The following is a 19,171-nucleotide window of genomic DNA, read 5'->3' as shown; positions in this document are numbered from 1 at the left end:
GCTGCTCTGGTTCGCCAGAAGCGGCTTAGCCATGCTGGCCACATGACCCGGAAGCTGTACGCCGGCTCCCTCGGCCAATAAAGCGAGATGAGCGCCGCAACCCCAGAGTCAGTCACGACTGGACCTAATGGTCAGGGGTCCCTTTACCTTTACCTTAATGAAACGAGCAAGCAAGCAAGCAAACAGATTCCACGCCTGATTTACAGCCTTAGGGTGCAATCCTAAATCCCCTTATTGGAGAAAAGCCTCAGCTTGAACTCTGTGGCACTTTCTATCAGATACGTGTTTCCTTATGCCGGCGTTTCTCAAACTTGGGTTCCCCAGCTGTTTTTGGACTACAAGTCCCATCAACCCTAGCTAACAGGACGATTGGTCGGGAGATAATGGGAGCTGTAGTCCAACAACAGCTGGCTCCTTCCGCCTGCTGCACATCATAACTCGAAACTGTTACACACACGTGGAGTTAGTCCCGCCGAGAGGAGGGACAACTATCACCCTTCTCCTCCTATCATGCGCCTGCTCTCCCCCTCTCTCGCCAATCAGCGGCAGCCGAACGCCAATTTTAAACACTCCTCCTCGGGAAGCTGCACTGAGTTTCAAGTGCAGAAAAGGGAGCCGTAGCCAACCAGAGGCCGGGGAAACGTGAGCGGCGGGCAGCCGGACCAATCGAACGACAAGGAGAAACTCCACTGTATCCATTTTTTTGAAAGCGGTTGAGAGGTTGGGGAAAGCTTCTCGCATCTTTGCTGCGGGTTGTCCAAAACGGGGAGAAAGGAGCTCCCCCCGCGGCTGGTTCTCGTCTGCCCCCCCTCCTGCTGGCTGTGAGCTTTGCTGCCGGCGACCATGAGCAAAGGTATTCCTCCCCATTGGTTTGAGGACTATTATGGGATGGGGTTTCGGGAAGAATTTGATATGGGAGGAGGGGGGTCCCCCAAATGGAGAGAGATGATGGGGAGTGGGGGGCAACGTGTGCTTTGGAGAGCAGGCGAAGATGGGAAGTGGGTAGGAGGTCTGCCTTTTGAGAAGTGAATTTTTAAAAGTGGACGGAAGCTAAGCTGCAGGATGGGAGATGGGATTTTTGGTGCGTGGGTGGGAAATTTCAAATTGTCCTGGGGGTGGAGAACAGGGGCACCTTACAAGCGGGAACCAGGGATGGTGGTCCCCAGTTTTAGACGATTATTGCACTTCTGTAGGGATCTAACAGCAAAAGGCGTGGGGCTTTCCCTCGGACCTGATTCTACCAGTTCTTCTGATATCTTCTGAGCTTTTACAGCGTGTAGCTGTAATGGATAGTTGCTGAAGGGAGTTGAATTATACCAGTGATTCTCAAACTTGGTTCCCCAGCTGTTGTTGAGGCTATGTACATTGTCCCTGCATAATCCATAGCTAGCAGGACCAGTGGTCAAGGGGGTGGTGTTGGGATGTGGTTGTTACCTGCATCTAGGATTAGTTGTCTAGCAGCATGGCTTTTAAAATTGATTAAATCTGCACCCTCAGTGTCATTTAGCTGGGAGTATGCCCCAGTGAATTCAGTAGGACTTACTTGGAACATGGTTAGGATTTGTGCTGTAAGTTTGTGTAAATAGCTACCTGACAGTTCTGAAGGGCCCTATCTAAGGAGAGGCATTCCTTTCTGAATATGAGATAATGCCTCTTCTAAAGGGGAACCCTCCCATCCACCGCTTTCATAATTTTAATTTTAAAAAATCAAAAAGAAGTCTGCTGTTTAATTAATATTGGAAGCACTTTTAAAAAAATAAAATAAAGGAAAAGGATCTGAATCGATAAATTGTGGAAGCTGCCGAAATTAAGATTTGTATGTAGAATAAAATATAGTGTTTCGTTAATTCACCCTTCTGAAAACTGTTGTTGTTTTGGTATTTTTTTAATTTGCATTTTCACATACTGTACAACAAACATTTGAAAGACAAATAAAAAAACAGCAACAGTAGCTAGTTGCTTAATTCTCATGGAAGAAAGTGTATCTGGCAGCTTAAGGTTAATGCCAATACAAAGAGAATGCCTACACTGTGAATTAAGGTCATTAGTCCAGTAAATTCCCCAAAGGTTTCCATGAGTTTGATGTGGTTGTCTGAATGGATAATCACATCATGTTTAAGAGATGAATGCCAAGCAGTGTAGGAGGATAAAAGATCCAATTTGCCACTGGCTACTTTGATTTGGCATGTCAATTTCCCAACCTGGGCAGCTGACCAAACATGTATGTACCAAGAATCAACAGACAAACCTGATGCAGAACCTCAAGATTTGGCTACTTCCAGATGTGTAGCCACAAATAAGAACATTAGCATTTCCCTCTAGAAATTGTTTAAGGTTAAAGTTCAGGTGATGGGGGGCACTGTAAGGAATGCATAATTGAAGATGAGATCACCTCAAAAAGGATGCTGAAGAATTGGAAAAGGTTCAGAAAAGGGCACCCAAAATGATCAAGGAGATGGAGCAACACCTCTGCTAGGAAAGTACAGTGGTACCTCGGGTTAAGTACTTAATTCGTTCCGGAGGTCCGTACTTAACCTGAAACTGTTCTTAACCTGAAGCACCACTTTAGCTAATGGGGCCTCCTCCTCCTGCTGCGCCGCCAGAGCACAATTTCTGCTCTCATCCTGAAGCAAAGTTCTTAACCTGAAGCACTATTTCTGGGTTAGCGGAGTCTGTAACCTGAAGTGTATGTAAACTGAAGCGTATGTAACCCGAGGTACCACTGTACAGTACTTATTTACACAGTGCATAGTTATCAACTATGGAACTTGTTTGCACAGGAGGTAGTTATGGCCCCAACTTGGATGTCTTTAAAAAAGGATGATGAGACAAATTCTTGGAAGAAAAGACAACCAGTGGCTACGAACCATGATGCTTCTGCTCTGCTGCATGGTTGGAGGCCGTAATGCTTCTGAATGCCAGTTGCTGGAAACTGCAGGAGGCGAGAGGCTCTTGGGCTTGGATCCTGCTTGAAGGTGGCCACTGTCAGAACTGGACTAGATGGGACACTGGCATGATCCAACAGTCTATTATGCTCTCAAGTAGTATCTGGGGTACCTTGCATAAATGTAGGAAGATGTGAACTTGCATAAATGTAGGAAGATGGTACTGTGTGCTGGGAAATCTGAAGGAATATGGAGTTGAGGCAGGTATATGTGTCAGGTTGCAGCCATGGGCGAGTGTCTGAGGTCCCAGATTTTGTAGCCCAACCACCTCCAAGGAAGCAATTTGCTTTTGCTTAAAGAGGTAAAAGGTAAAGGTAAAGGTACCCCTGCCCGTACGGGCCAGTCTTGACAGACTCTAGGGTTGTGCGCCCATCTCACTCAAAGAGGCCAAGGGCCAGCGCTGTCCGGAGACACTTCCGGGTCATGTGGCCAGCGTGACATTGCTGCTCTGGCGAGCCAGAGCCGCACACGGAAACGCCGTTTACCTTCCTGCTAGTAAGCGGTCCCTATTTATCTGCTTGCACCCGGGAGTGCTTTCGAACTGCTAGGTTGGCAGGCGCTGGGACCGAACGATGGGAGCACACCCCGCCGCGGGGATTTGAACCGCCAACCTTTCGATCGGCAAGCCCTAGGAGCTGAGGCTTTAACCCACAGCGCCACCCGCGTCCCTGTACTTAAAGAGGTATAAGGAGCTATTCTATGACTGGAGCTATTCCATGGCTAAGACATCACACAAATACATAGCTGTCAACTTTTCCATTTTCTTGCGAGGAATCCTATTCGGAATAAGGGAATTTCCCTTTAAAAAAGGGGAACATTGACAGCTATGCACCAATGATCCTACACACCAAGGATTCTTCAACTTGGCACCCTCCAGGCGTTTTGGACTACAACTCCCATCAGCCACAGTCTGTATGGCCAACAGTCATCAATAATGTGAATGGAAGTGCAAAACTGAACACAGTGAATACGCACAGATAAATGTCAAATGTCTGAGGCTGCCTGTATTTATGACTTGGTTGTTTTGCAATTATTCTGTTTCCCTGCCACAATATTTCAGTCTATAGGCTGTGGAGCCTTAGGTACAAAGGCAGGGCAGAGAGTTATTTGGCATATAAAGTGCAGATGACAGCAGAACCCTCTGGGGAGGAGGGTTTCTACTTTGTAAGGGGTCTGGGGCTCCCTGTGGAATAAGAAAAAAGAAGCTTTTTAAAAAGCTTAAAAAGCTACAATTGCAGGTTCTTGTGTGGCATGCAGAAATCCAACAAGTCGTGTTTGTTGATGTCAGTGCCTCTTCAATGTCTTCCTGCAGCACCATTATTAAAGAATCTGAAGTCCTAATACAAAGGTGTGAGCTCTAGGGGTGAAGGGGGAAGCTGAATGGTAGCACGAGGTGGAGTGTTTTGGGGGCGCCTGGGGAAAGCCATGCTCTGGATCAAGCGCTGTAATAAATACCAGGAAGGAAGAAATGGTAACTTGGGAAACTCATACAGCGTTATGTCTGTTTGAAGAGGCCGGAAACTATATCTGGGGGTCTGGAAGTGGGGTAGTTTATGCTCAGTGCATATCAGGGCCGCTGTTGGGGGGGGGGGCTTAATTAGGCTGCATGTGCGGAAAATCAGAGGGAGAAAGGCTTTTGCGGGACTTGGGATGAATGGCGATTTGGTCTGTGCCGGAGCTTGACGGCTGCTTGCTGCCGGCAGACGGAATCGGGGTCGGGGGCGGCTAATCCGTGGGGTCGGGGGGGACACACGGAGCTGAGCTGCCTGCAGCGGCTCCACCTGGTGGCCGGGAAGGAGCGCCTGGCCAGCCCTTTAAACATGGCGGTGGTGGGAAGCGGGGCGGCGGCGGCGGCTCCTCTTGCGCGCCGGGGGCTCCGGGCATGAGCCGGCGCCGCGCTCTGACCGCCGCCTTTGCCCGGCCTCTTCCCGCCACCCGCCCCCGCTCCACCCGCAGGCCGGCGGAGGAGGAGGAGGAAGATGTCCCGACCCCGAGAGGGCAGAGCCGACGGCGGCGCGGAGCTGGTCGCCGAGAGCGCCGAGAAGCGGGGCGCCAGCCGGCCCAGGATGAACGGGGTAAGCCGGCGGGGGGATCGCTGCTTCCCTTCCTCTCCCCCAGCCTCGGATCTTCCCCCTGCCCTTTCCCCGCAGGGACCCACACGCTCTCTCTCTCCTGCCCCGCAGTTGCAGACAGGAGACGGCGGGGCTGCTCGGCCTCTCCAGCGCGCCCTGGGCGCAGCGCAGCGTCCCCGAAGCGGGCGGAAAAGGCCTCTGGCGCCGCCCGGCGCGCCCGGCTCGTGGGCTCGGAAGCGCAGCCGGGGACGCCGCGCCGGGGGATCCCTCCCCCGGGTCCTCCGCCCCCGCGAGGGGGCAGACGGACTCCTGCTGCTGCTGCTGGCGGGGCGCGGTCCGGGATCCTCCCCAACTTCGCCTTTTGGGTCATCTTCGGGTCCCACCAAGTCGGAAGCTTGGAAATGGCAACTCAAGATCCTGTTTAAAGTAGGGGGCGAGAGCCCCTGGACTTCTCAGGAACTTTAAACATGAGTTGGGGTACAGATCTGGATGGTAGCCTCTTATGGGCTTGCCCCTCCCCCAATGAAGAGTATTTTATAGTCCAGACTGTGTACACCCAGGGCAACTCTGATCAAGCAGGCTGCATCAATCCCCATTTTATAGATGAGGCCAGAAAGGACTTGGGTAACCGAGGCCAGCATTGCTGAGCAAGAATTTGAGCTCCTTGCTCCAAGCTCAGAAATATAGCACTAGGTCTTAACATGAGTCGTTTTTCTTCCTTTCTCCTCACCCCCCTCTGCTTGCTGCTACTTTCATTATCACTACTGTTATTGTTATTGCTAAAGTGCTTCAAAAGCTAAATGCTGTACAAAATTAGACCTTTTCTCCAGGGATAGAACTGTTGGTCCCTTGTACCATTTTGAAAGTGTAATATTTACTTGGAAACAAATCCCCACTGTTTTAGTGGGCATTGCTCCCTAAGGCAGGAGTTACCACTGTGGTGCCCACTTTGTCCACAGAGGCTCCCCCTTCTATTCTCCCTAGTAGAATAGGATATGGTGTGCACTTAGTTGTGTCTGGGTAGAGCTCCTGATATTTTCTCCAGCATGCAGATTGTTAGTGTTACTAGATTATTACCTGCCCTTCACCAAAAGGTACCAGGGCAGGTCAGCAGCTGTATAGCCCCGAATGTGACAGGAGAGGCTTGTTGCCTTCCTGCCTCAGTTGTAGGCTTCCTGGTTAGCCACTGGGAGTGGCAGGATGCTGGACAGGATTCGATCTTTGGTTTGACCCAGCAGGGCTTTTCTTATGTGCTCAGTCCTATTCATGACGTGGAAGAAATTCACATTGAGTCCAGTAGCAGTTACTGCCGTGTCAGTGTGCTATGATTGTATGCATGTGCCACTAAGAATCCTAGTCATGTTTCTCTCTTCCAGTGTTGCATCCTGATATTTTATTGGGAATTGTACACACAGTTGTAAACCTCAGCTTCAGGGGCTAGAAACTTGGTGAGTTCCCCACTCCGCCCGCCCGCCCACCCCCAAAAGAAAGCTGGCGTTATCCACCACAATTCTAGAGTTGCATTTTTAAGAAGCACAAAAATAGGCCCAGAGAACCCGTGTGCCTGCATACTAGAATATTTTGACTGTTTCATTTTAGGAGAACATATTTACTTGCCAGTCCAAAATCTATACCTACATGAGCCCAAACAAACCTCCTTCTGTACGACCTCCACTTCAAGAGGAAAACTCTGCCACACATCATGAGGCAAAATGCCAGAGCAAAATGGGGAATGAAAGCTACAGAAAAGGAGACGGTAAGCACGAGTTTTTGTTATTAGCGACTTGGTTGGCATTTTGATCAAGGTGTGTGTGTGTTTGCACGCACATGTATGCTTCTTTTTAAATTTGTTGCCTAGATTTCACTCAGAGGGAAAACGCTTTTTCACAAGCACCATAAGAGGTTTCTTACAGTAATGTTGCATCATCTCTGCGGGTGCTGCATCTTTCCCCTTCCCCACCCCGTGTTGTATCCTCACAACAGCCCTGTGAGGTAGGTTAGGCTGAGACACAAGGATGAGCCCAGATCCACCTGGAGAGCAGAGATGTGAACACAGCTCATCCCCCCAGCCCATCCACATTCAACTTTTCAACGTCACACTGACTCTCAAGCTCTCTTAGAGTCTAGACCAAGAGAGGCCAAGCCTTTTCACTGCAAGGGCCACATTGCTTACTTGGAAAAAAAATTGAGGGGGAAGGGCGCCCAGTACCTCCCCAACCCCAAGCCAACATGTTTGGTGTTTACAGGGAGGATTTGCATATCCTAGTATCCAGGGCATTTCTAAGGTGGAGGTAGAGACATGGGGTGGTACCCAGTGCTGGATTACCCATTAGGTAGGCTAAGTACATGCTTGGGGCATGAGATGTTTTATTAAAATAATGTGGCATTTGAAGAAGCATCACGGGAAAATATAGTCTCATACTCTGCCCACGCGCCCGCCTCTTTTCTCTTCTCTTTTTATTACTTATTCCCACCTAAACCAGGGGTCATCCTACAAACGTTAATTTAACTAATGCAAAGGAATCAGATCCTGTGTTGTAATAAATATATGTTTTATTACTGATATAGTATTCTCAGTTATATGTTCCTGATTTGGTCTCATCCCCCGTCCCCTGATGAATATTGTGCAATTTGGTTTCTTTGTTGTTTTTATTTTGAATTACATACCAGGGAGGGTGCAATAATCATTTCAGTCCTTAGGGCTTCTAAAGGTCTTAATATGCCCCATGTTGTGTCCACGGTGGTGCTGAGTTGAGGTCACTTACAGACTGACTTGTTCCACTGGTGAAAAGTGTCTCCCCAGTGGAACGCTCTTGCGCTAGAGAATGCCTAAGTAGGATGCTGGCAATATCTGTGACATAACAGACTGCGCAATCTCTTGCACAATGGGCTTCTGCTTGCACAAAATGGTTGCGCTGGATTTCTCACTTGCGCAATGTTAAATCCCATCTGTCCACCAGCACTGGATACAGCCCAGAGGTAACATTCAGGTTTGTTGCTCTGCACACCTTTGCCTCTGGTCTCCTCTATTACTGGCATGTGGCCTGAGGAATGTTGCCCAGATGGTAATGCAGCCCTTGAGGCAAAAAGAGAGAGAAGATTTCTGAGAGCTCACTTACTACAGCACTCCCGTGTCCATTCAGTTGTTGGACGGGTTTAGCCGTCAAACGCATCTGTTTATCTCCACAGCCTTTTTCGCCTCCTGCGGGTTAGAATAATGTTTAAGCTGGAGCACTGTTTTGACATGGAGCAAAGCAGATGTGAGCCTCATCTCCTGTCATGTTGATTTGCATCCCCCCCGCCCTGCAGACAGACTAAATATTGGCAATGCAGCCGACAACACTATGAAATCTGAGGACCAGAACAGCAAAGAGTGTGAATCTCCAGCCTCCTTCTCTAGTCCCAAACCTGAAGCCCCACAGCCTCCAAAAGCCCTGCCTCCAGAGCCCGCTGATGCAGCAAACAGAAAGGAAGCCCAGAAGAAAGGTAGCAAGACCAAACCTGGCTCCAAGAGAAAGTAAGTGTGGCTCCAAGGGGGGCTGTGGAATGCAACTGATAAGGCAGCTTTCAGGCTTACAGTCTGAAAGTCATGACGCAAAAGGAAGAGCAGAGGTTGAGGGAGGAGTGGGGGAAAGCGAGCACTGCTCCTTAGTTTGGGAGTTCTTGTAATATCCAGCTGGAATGGAAAATAATTTGAAAAGAGGGGAACCACATGTTGCTGGTCTCTCAGCAGGGCTGATGGCAAGACCCTGCAGTCCCGTTTTTCTTCCTTTCTTGTAGCCTGATGGAATGGCTTTTCTTGGCTTAATAAAGCTGTCACTTTTTAAATGGGGCTAATGCCTGCTTAGGGACGCGGGTGGCGCTGTGGTCTAAACCACAGTCCCCACGACGGGGTAAGCTCCCGTTGCTCGGTCCCTGCTCCTGCCCATCTAGCAGTTCAAAAGCACATCAAAGTGCAAGTAGATAAATAGGTACCACTCCGGCAGGAAGGTAAACGGCGTTTCCGTGCGCTGCTCTGGTTCGCCAGAAACGGCTTAGTCATGCTGGCCACATGACCCGGAAGCTGTACGCCGGCTCCCTCGGCCAGTAAAGCGAGATGAGCGCCGCAACCCCAGAGTGGGTCACAACTGGACCTAACAGTCTGGGTCCCTTTACCTTTTAATGCCTGCTTATTGTCAGTCGGTGCCATTAGAGTGCAGTCTGTAAACAGTAAAAAAATACTGTACAGTGGTGCCTCGCAAGATGAGAGTTGTTCTCTCTGGTCAGTGAAACACTATTATTGTTGAGCTGACATTAGCAGTAAAGAACCCCCCACATCATACACACAACTAATATTACAGTGGTGCCTCGCAAGACGAAAAGAATCCGTTCCGTGAGTCTCTTCGTCTAGCGGTTTTTTCGTCTTGCGAAGCAGGCCCATTAGCGCTATTAGCGGTTTAGCGGCTATTAGCGGCTATTAAAGGCTTAAGGGATTAGCGGATTAGCTGCTAAAAGGCTATTAGCAGCTTAGTGCCTTAGAAAAAGGGGGTGGGGAGCAGAAAAAAAACCCCAGGAATCGCAAGGCATTTTCGTCTTGCGAAGCAAGCCCATAGAGAAATTCGTCCTGTGAAGCACCTCCAAAACGGAAAACCCTTTCGTCTAGCGGGTTTTCCGTCTTGCGAGGCATTCGTCTTGCGGGGCACCACTGTACATGCAACTCCTGTTTTGCATGCATTCTGAGAACACGCAACTGTGCTCACGTGCATCGCCACAAACTTTGAAGTGGCAGAAAAAGGGGGTGGGGTGGGTTTATGCATGCTCTGCCGATGCACACGATGACCCATAATGTAATCCCCGTGCAAAACAATGGTTGCCTGTACTCCCAGGCATAGCAGTAATGACACCTAGTGGGAATAACCAATTATCATAACATGAAGAGGATAAAAAGGACACACAAGAGGAAGAGGGGAATCATAGAGTTGTAGAGTTGGAAGGGACCTCAAGGGTCATCTAGTCCAACGTAGGAATCACAGCTAAATCACAGGAAAGAGGTAGGACATTTAAAAACTGATCACATAAACTGACTGTATAAGCGGTGATTTCAATTGCAAGGTGATTTTGGGTGTTGTTACGGTATAATGTAGGGCTTGGGGATCTGTGGTCGCTGGATGTTGTTGGACTCCCATCAGCCACAACTGGCATGGCCAAAGATCGGGGGTGTTGGGAGTCCAGCAGCCTCTGAAAAGCCACAGCCCCCCTCCCCCATCTCCAAGCCAAAAGGATGCAGAGCTTTGAGGGGACACTGAGCTCTCCCAAGCAGAATGGGGATGTGGCAACCTCATAGGCGTACTAAGCACAGAGATGCCCCGTCCTGGGAGAGACGAGGCTGATTTAAGGGGAGAGTGGGGGAGCCCCTGGGCGTTCATGTGGCTTTCTCCATCTCTCTCAGAGCCCAAGGGAAAACGCAGCAGAACCGAAAGGTCACAGATTATTACCCTGTTAGAAGAAGCTCCCGGAAGAGCAAAAAAGAATTACAGGTACTGTCTTCTCTTGTGGTGCCTCTTCAAACAACTTTGCCAAACCCCAAATACCCCTTGGGGACAGATACTCCACCAAGCAACTGTGAAAACTCTTACAAAGGGTACCATGGGAATGACTGCCCCCTTTGACAGCCCAGTTCCTTGTTTCTGGTTTTGTTTCCTTTTAATTCCACTTGCTTATTTAGTCACTTTTGGGGGCCAAGCAAAACCTAGTAAAACAACATACAGAGAGAAACTTAAGGTATACGGACATACACACGCATGGGAGGTGCTGAGTTAGATCATCAGCGTTCTCTTAAAGGCAGTAGTAGAAAATTGTATGGTTTTAGGCCTCCTTTGAATGCCAGAACCTGACAGGGCCAAACAAATGATAACAGGAAGAGAGGTCTACAACGTAAGGGCCACCACTGGGAAAGCCCTGTCTCATGTGCTCACCAGTGCAGTCATTAAAAAAAAATTTTTTTTTAGTGCCGTCAGTTTCAGCCAGTGGGCACATGAGCAGGACCCCAAGATTACTGATTGTGCATTACAAATTTTAGTGGTCTCAGACTTTTGATTTTAAGTTTTGTTTGCAAGCTGCATTGGGTTTATTTTTTCACGGAGCCTTTTTCCCTAGCTCCTGGTTTCTAAGCCCTACTGCAATGGAACCTTTGGCCTGCAGACCAGTCTAGGCCTTCCTGGGTGTCCAGGTTAGTCCATGAGGAGATTTCCCCCAAATCACACCCACCTGTCCCTCAACTGATGCCATTGGGTGATATCAGGTGACAGGCAGGAGAGCAGGGTTCCCTTTTGCTAGGGTCTCCTTCACCAGAGCGTTCCCTGTGGGCAACTTGCTGGCCAAGCAGGCCCTGGCAGTCAGCAGGATTAAACCCTTCGCTCACCAATCCTGCTGGGCTCTGCTTTGCCAGCCCTGTCAGGCAGGAAATGCATTGGCAGAGGTGACCCCTGCAGGGTCAAACTTTCCTCTCATCAGCTGACAACCTGAGGGTTTAATCCCACTCAGTTTGACCATCTGTGCTGGGGATTTAAAGAGCAGTGCTGTGCTTTGAAATGTCAGCCCTTTGAAGTCACAGTTTGGCCAGTTGGGGGAGAATCAGGATCTGGCTTAAAGTTCCCCACTCCTCTGCTGCACATGTAACTGAAGCAAATGTGTTAACATTACGCTGCACCTCTGTTGCATGAGGATTTTGAGGTATTGGGGTTTGGGGGTTATTTTTAAAGGTTTCTGTGGCCTTTCTGGAAGGGTGGCATCAAGAGGAAGTCTATGAGCTATTTGCTGCCCCCAATACTGTTGTTTCTATGTGACATTTTGGCTGCAGGGACTAGGGACCCTGTGGCCCTCCAGAGGTCGTTGGACTTCAACAGCCATCAGCCCCAGGCAGCATGGCCAGTGGCCCAGGCTGGAGGAAGTTCTTGTCCTTCAACCTTGGGACATCAGAGGTTCTCCACCACAGACATGATATGAGGCTTTGACAATCCTTTTGCCACTTCACGCATATAACAAAGCTGAGACTTTTGCTTCAGTGTGTGTATCGTACTTATATTCCTGAACTTACACAAAATAAGGGCTTTTATGAAAGCTGTGATCAGTTCGACTTCCTAGTAAGTGTGTGGTTGTGTTTTAGGATTGCAGCCCAACTCTTTTGCTTAAATGCTCTATCCCTCACCGTGTTTGCTTGGGAGCAAGCCTTCAGGAACTTTCTAAATAGTAGCACTTAGGCAGTGATCCTGTACACACTTTGCATGTCTACTCAGCAGTAAGCCAAATGGAGCCCAGCAGTGCTTCCTCCCTAGAAAGAGTACATGGGATCACAGCCCTAGGCTCATTCCTCTAAAGGTAGTGTTTCCAAGTAGCATTGCTATGTTTCTTGATCTCTTTTCAGATAGAGGAGAAAAAACGGATAGATGACTTAATCGAGAGCGGCAAAGAAGATGGCATGCAGGTAACAGCAACAGCATCCTGGGCACTGCTGCTGGCAGTGGTTATCCTCTAAGGACAGGTGTGGGCAGCCAGTGAACCTCCAGGTGGCCTATGGTTCGCATCAGTCCCAGCTAGCACGACCAATGAGCAGGAGTGATGAGGCTGTAGCCCAGCAGCTACTAAAAAGCGACAGGCTCCCCATTCCTGCCTTGGGGCTGCCTTCCCCAACCCCTTTGGGTGACAACTCCCATCAGTGCCAAGCAGCACAGCTGCAATCCCAGGAGTTCCTCCCAGTCCATCATTGGGATTCCCCTGTGGAGAGTGAGTTCGCTATTAGTATACAGCAGGGGTACTGGGTAGGATACAGTGGTACCTCGGGTTACAGACGCTTCAGGTTACAGACTCCGCTAACCCAGAAATAGTACCTTGGGTTAAGAACTTTGCTTCAGGATAAGAACAGAAATCGTGCGGTGGCGGCAGGAGACCCCATTAGCTAATGTGGTACCTCAGGTTAAGAACAGTTTCAGGTTAAGAACGGACCTCCATAATGAATTAAGTTCTTAACCAGAGGTACCACTGTATTTTTAATGTAACTCCACCCCAAGTGGGAGGTATTTATTTTTAGTTGATTGTAGTATTACAAAAGATTATTGTTATGTAAAGACTTTAAAGGTGTTTTTTGTTGCCTTGACCAAAATAAAGCAACTAACAAATTTAATAAATTCAAATAATCATAATTCTGTCGTCCTCTGACCTCCAGTGAGGTAGCAGCTGCTCTGTGCTGGGTTCTGGCCGACTGCAACAAGAGAGCGGAAATCGGGTGTTTCTGCAGCAACGGTCGGCCTTGGACTGAGCCCCACACAGAGGCAGCAGTTCTGTCCCAGCCACAAACTCTGCTTTCTGTGAAAGGGCCCCAGCCTGCTCTGGCAGCCGTTTACTCTGACAGGACAGGGGAAGCTCTGGTTGCGCCGAGGGCTCTGTAGTGAAATCTTCTGAGGACAGCAGGGCGAAGTCCTTGGCTTCTGCGGGGGGGGGGGGGGGGGCTTCCCCGTGTGCAGTTCGGCTTCTGATTCAGAGGCCCCACCAGCAGTGCATATTTAAAGCAGTGTTCCACCCCTTAAATTCCCCTCAGAGAATCCAGGGAATGGTGGTTGAACAAGGCTGGGCCAAGACTTTTTGGCAGCTGAGGCAAACCACAAAATGGCAACACACCCTGCCAGGGAAGAGGAGGTGAAGGAGATCTACAACTGGAACGAGGGGGGATGAAGATCTACATTGGGAAGGAAGGTGGGAGGAGACTGGCAGCACCTTCTATTCGCCTGTTTTCCATGGGGGGGGGGGGTCCTGCCAAGGAGGTGGATGTTCCAGCCTTCAAGGAGGGCACCGCAGCCATTGCTGCCACTGTGGCAGCAGCAGCAGCAGGCAATGGGTTCCTTGGAGGCCGGAACTGCTGCCCCTGCTGCCCAAGACTGTTGCCCCACCTTGCCTCATGGGGGGGGCCCAGCCCTGGTGCTGAGAATCATTAGAAGACCCTCATTCCCCTCACAGAGTTGCAGTTCCCAGAATTCCCTAGGAAGAAATACTGGCTATTAAACCACTATGAGAATTTTAGCTCTGTGAGGGCAAACGGGGTGTGTGTGTGTCTCCTTATAATGCTCAGCACCCTTAACCAACTACAGCTCCCAGGAGTCTTTGGGTAAGCCATGACTATGTAAAGCAGCATCATAGTGGGTAAGCCAGTGTGGTGTAGTGGTTAAGAGCGGTGGACTCGTAATCTGGTGAACCAGGTTCAATTCCCTGCTCCTCCACATGCAGCTGCTGGGTGACCTTGGGCCAGTCACACTTCTCTGAAGTCTCTCAGCCCCACTCACCTCACAGAGGGTTTGCTGTGGGGGAGGAAGGGAAAGGAGATTGTTAGCCGCTTTGAGACTCCTTAAAGGGAGTGAAAGGCGGGATATTCTTTAAATATATGGTGCCGTTAGGGCCAGAGTCCCTGGGCCTCTTCTCCAAAAGAAAGGGAAATCTGACCCCAAGGTAACCAAGTTGGTGCCCTTCAGATGTCACTGGACTCCAGCTCCCATCAGGCTTAGCTAGCACAGCCAGTGGCTGGGAATGATGGGAGTTGCAGTCCAGCGACAACTGGAGGGCAGCCTGTTCCCCACAGAGCTCTGGGGTGTTTGATGTCTTAGGCAGTAATCTATTTTAGAAATTTGGGAGGTCTCAGAAGCAGTGGATAATATGTTAACAGGGATCAGCTCCTCAAAGATAGAACGGGGGAGATCCCACTGCAGACCCACAAGTCCATAGCTACAGCTGCAGTCGTCCCTGGCCTGCGGGTAGGTTAACATGTCTTCTTCTTCTCTGCAGATTGACTTCATTGCTGGTAAAGGGCGAGGCGTCATTGCAACCAAGCATTTTAAACGAGGGGAGTTTGTGGTTGAATATCACGGGGACCTCATTGAGATCACGGACGCCAAGAAACGAGAAGCTGTATATGCCCAAGACCCTTCCACTGGCTGCTATATGTACTACTTCCAGTACTTGAGAAAAACATACTGGTGAGCTCCACTCCTTCTGCGAAGATGCATCTTACATCAGGGCTGGGGAGCCTGTGGACTTCAACTCCCATCAGCCCCAGCCAGTAGGTCAGTGGTCATGGATGATGAGAGTTGTAGTCCAACAACACTGGGAAGGCCACAGAGTCCCTACCCCTAACTTGGAGGGTGAGGTAATGTTGCTTCAGACAGCTTTGCACTTGGGGGGAGATATGGGGGGAGGGTTCCTAAATGGAAGGGGCATATTTCCCTCTTATCCTGGCAAAATATTTACTGAGAATCAGGCCATGTTAGAGTAGTTTGGAAGCTTTTTCTGCCTATGACTCCCATGACACAGAGCCATGGTGGGAGACATGTGGTGGACCCGACGTTGTGGGACTCCAATTCCCTTCAGCCCCAAAGGACCAGGGCTGATGGGTGTTGTGTTCTAATGTCATACAGAAGGCTGCAGACTTTCCCACCAGTGTGCTAGAGCACTGGTTCTCAAAGGGTGAGGCAAGTGTGGTGGAAAGATTCAAGGACAATTTAAACATTTAAACATTTCACCATAGTATAGTATAGTAATAATTTCTTTTGGATACACAACCAGGAACAGTATTCACGGTTTTCTTCAAGAGCATTGGCTACTCTACAGTTCTCCATGACATATTGTTGTGAACAGGGATTTTCAACTCTGACAAATATGGAAGATCAGAAAAGAGGCTTCTTTGTGTTGATGAAATGAGAGTCTGTTTGTCTCAAATTACGACCTAATATAGATGAGATTACCTGGAAAAAGCAAACTTACACCTCTCATTGTGTTTGTGTACATACTTAAGGTACATATTTAAGAGGCTTGTTTATAATTATTTTTGGGAATGTTTCATGTTCTTATGTAGCTGCATTGTTCTATACTTTCTGGATGTCCCGAGATCACAGTATAAAGTAGTTGTGTTCTATGTAATAAATCAAGCACTGCTAGGAATTTTCCTTTTCCAGTGTATTTCTTATCAATAAAAAAATCAGTGTGGCATGAACAAATTTTTATTCTAAACAAGTTTGAGAACCATTGGCCTAGAGCAGCTTTTCCCAACCTTGGACCAACAGAGGTTGTTGGGCTACAACTCCCCTCATTCCTAGCTAGCAAGGCGAGCGCTCAGGGATGATGGGAATTGCAGTCCAACAACATCTAGGGACCCAAGGCTTTGCTAGAGAAATTGCGCCTTTCTTGATTTAGCCTTCCTTCTCTTCTCTGCTCTAGTGTTGATGCCACAAAAGAGACCCACCGTCTTGGAAGGCTGATCAATCACAGCAAATGCGGCAACTGTCAGACAAAACTTCATGACATTGACGGCACCCCCCACCTCATTCTGGTCGCCTCCCGTGACATTAAAGCCGGCGAAGAACTCTTGTACGATTACGGAGACAGGAGCAAAGCTTCCCTTGAAGCCCACCCATGGCTGAAACATTAGCGCAACTTCCTGGAACGGACTTACCAAGAGGACTCTTGTTTACAGCTCTTGTGGTAGACCCCCTTCCTAAGTCTGCTCTGTAACGGTGATTTGAGATGGCCGCTGCAGGGTGGAAGTCTTCCAGCCCTACCCCAAGCAGACTTGAACCTGAATTCCTGGTGATTTTAATTCATTATGCTCATTTGGATTTCCTAATCCTCACTTCCTCTACCCATCTGCATACGAACAGAAGAAATAATCAGTGATTCCTGACTTGGGATTTTTGGGACTGAATTTTTACCGATGAGAAAGCAGCTTTTACTAAGGTTTGTTCATTTTGAAGTCGCAGTTTTGCTTGTGCGAGGGAGGGAGGGCGGGAGGGCGGGGAAAGGATAAAATTAGGAAAGCAAACGTCTGAGGAGTGTTGACCATCTCAGGTGAACGTCAGGGGCAGGGGAGATACCTGTTTCCCCTTCCTCTTTGGTCACTGCTTCAGTGAATGCCTTTTCCGGGGCACATCAGACACTTCCGAACTTCATCTGGGATTCTCACAATTCACAGGTGGGTTCTGGTGCTATTAACAGAAATCAGATCCCTGCAACCATTGGGTCTAATCTAGGCAGGGATGTACTTGTCCCAGTAACCCTGGGGGGCTGCAAATGGGGAGGAGAGGAAGGAGAAGTTTTGTTGCACAAGCAGAACAGCTGCATTGGATACAGTCCTGTTAGGTTGGCAGCTAGATGGGCAAAGGGGTTATGTGATGCTCTGCTAAAGGTGAGCAAAGCTTTCTCCTTTCCACAGTGACTGTCCATGCAACCCTTCTGGCACTGATTATGCAGCTACTGCTTCTAGATGTACCTTCCTGGCTAAAGGAAGTAAACTGGAGCGAGTTGGTCTGCCATCACCTGCTTTGGACAACCATAGTCTGCCACCCTTCTCTGAAGCCTGGGATGGGGAGCATGTGGTCCACTGGTGGACTACAACTCCCATCAGCCCAACCCAAGCAATGACCAATGTTCAGGGAAGATGGGAGTTGTAGTCCACTGGACTCCCCTCCTGTCTTAAACCCAGCACGGATAAGTAGTCAGAGAAAGGAAAAGGTCTTCCTGCGTTTTAGGCCCCAGTGAGCGGCCTCTTGCCACCTTGGCATGGCCACACAGCTGTCCTTGTTTGGCTTCCTGCCACCAAGTCCTCCAGTGCTGCCAGGGGTCCGTAGGATTTAGGGACCCAGCCTCTGTTTTTCTTTTTTAAAAGAGCTGTGAACTCCACTCCTGAGGTTGCTGGATTATTATTTTAAATTTATTTTAAATAAAGGGCGTTTAATCCACGTAGAACTGTGAAGCCAAAATGTTAATAATTAACTGCACTTCCACTCTCCCTCTCTCTAAAAGAAAAGAGGGAGAAGAATAACTTGGAGAAAACTCGAAGCTTTTTATAGAATCAATGGCCGACTTTTGCTTAAGGGGATTTTTTTTTAATGAAAGCTTCTTGGGACAAAGCTCTTTTTCAACAATCTGGCTGCTGGGAAGCATCAATCAGTTCTGGTGCGAACATGAGATTATTTATTTACTCTTGACTGCTCTTTGGGGATCATGTCCCCAAACTTGGACTTCCTCTTCTCTCTCTCTCTCTGGGTGGGTGTACATACACACACACACACAAACACACACGCATGCATGTATGTGCACACACATACAGGCACCCTTGGCACACCTCCGATTAGATCTAGTGGGATTAAATAGGTACTTGCAGTATATCTCTTAGGGCAAGGATGGTGACCCTGTGACCCCCAGATGTTGCTGGAATCTAGTTTTCATCACCCCAGATCACTTGCCATCTTAGCTGCCACAGTTGGGAGGCCAAGTCCAGCAACGTCTGGGGCACATCAGGTTTCCCACTCCTGATTTTGGCTGTGCTCCTCAAGCTGACACCAAGCGCTCTTGGACCTTGGCTGCATCCAAGGCTCTGGGAGACAGTTGGGGTATGTATGTCCACGAATACTGTGACATCCTGGTTGTATGCTTGAGCAGCAAGTGGGGTGGGGTGGGACAAAGGGAGATGGGACCTGACTTGGTAATGTATTTTTAAAAGCTTAAAAAAGACACCTTGAAGAAAATAATATTTCTCTGTATAAGAAAATAAAGTGATGTATTTATTAATGATGAATTGATTGCTTTAGCCAGCATTGCGGTTCTGCCTTCACCCTTTCCCAGCTGTCTCTGACCATGTTCTCACTGGGTGTCATTGGACTACAACTCCCATCATCCCTGGTCATTGGCTGGCTGGTTGAGCCTGATGGGAGTTGAAGTCCGCAACACCTAGAGGGCAACAGAATGGGAAAGCTGCTTTTGAGTGTTGTCTATGAGGACATTTTATTTGCCATGTGCGAGCATTTGGGCTTGTGGGAACACCAGTGGCAGTTTTGGGATAGCACAACCAGTTTGGCTGTACTGTGTGCTACACTGCAGGGGGGCGTCACAACTATGGTGTAGAAGCGGAGCATGAGAAGCAGGGGGTGGGGGTGATTGCCACTGGGTAAACTGGGAAGCTATTAAAATCCTGTGGCTGCAGCATGAAACCAGATTCAGAATCTTGCCACTTAGCTCAGCCTGATTAGCACACACAGTCGTAAATATTACTGCCCTGCTCTTTGTGAAACTAGGGTTCAGTTCCCTGGGCCTCCAAAACATCTACTTCATGCATGGCATAAATTAACTTATGGAACTCAC

General features: G+C 48.9%; 1 protein-coding gene across 2 annotated transcripts; it reads left to right on the top strand.

Annotated features, from left to right (window-relative positions):
* Positions 1-716: 716 nt before the first annotated feature.
* On the top strand, positions 717-18,601 carry KMT5A (lysine methyltransferase 5A). 2 transcript variants are annotated; one of them, XR_014506051.1, is made up of 8 exons: positions 717-853; positions 4,902-5,020; positions 6,617-6,773; positions 8,327-8,534; positions 10,446-10,533; positions 12,420-12,479; positions 14,825-15,102; positions 16,253-16,389. XR_014506051.1 is itself a non-coding variant. In XM_083418351.1 (8 exons), the coding sequence occupies exons 1-8, from the start codon at positions 844-846 to the stop codon at positions 16,461-16,463; spliced, it is 1,044 nt and encodes a 347-aa protein (XP_083274477.1). In that variant the 5' UTR covers positions 718-843; the 3' UTR covers positions 16,464-18,601. The 2 variants fall into 2 exon arrangements, 1 of the variants encoding a protein (XP_083274477.1); XM_083418351.1 differs by having other exon boundaries at positions 718-853; positions 14,825-15,015; positions 16,253-18,601.
* The last annotated feature ends 570 nt before the right edge of the window (positions 18,602-19,171 follow it).

Source organism: Podarcis tiliguerta (assembly GCF_965153285.1).
Source record: "Podarcis tiliguerta genome assembly, chromosome: 16".
Classification (NCBI taxonomy): Eukaryota; Metazoa; Chordata; class Lepidosauria; order Squamata; family Lacertidae; genus Podarcis; species Podarcis tiliguerta.
The sequence above is the reverse complement of the archived record's forward strand: the minus strand, read 5'-3'. Positions and strand labels throughout refer to the sequence as shown.

Bases quoted from the DNA above. Each gene is read 5' to 3' on its own strand.
- KMT5A (XM_083418351.1), top strand. The intron at 12,480-14,824 runs GTAACAGCAACA...TCTTCTCTGCAG, and splicing joins GCAAAGAAGATGGCATGCAG to ATTGACTTCATTGCTGGTAA. The intron at 15,016-16,252 runs GTGAGCTCCACT...TCTCTGCTCTAG, and splicing joins TACTTGAGAAAAACATACTG to TGTTGATGCCACAAAAGAGA.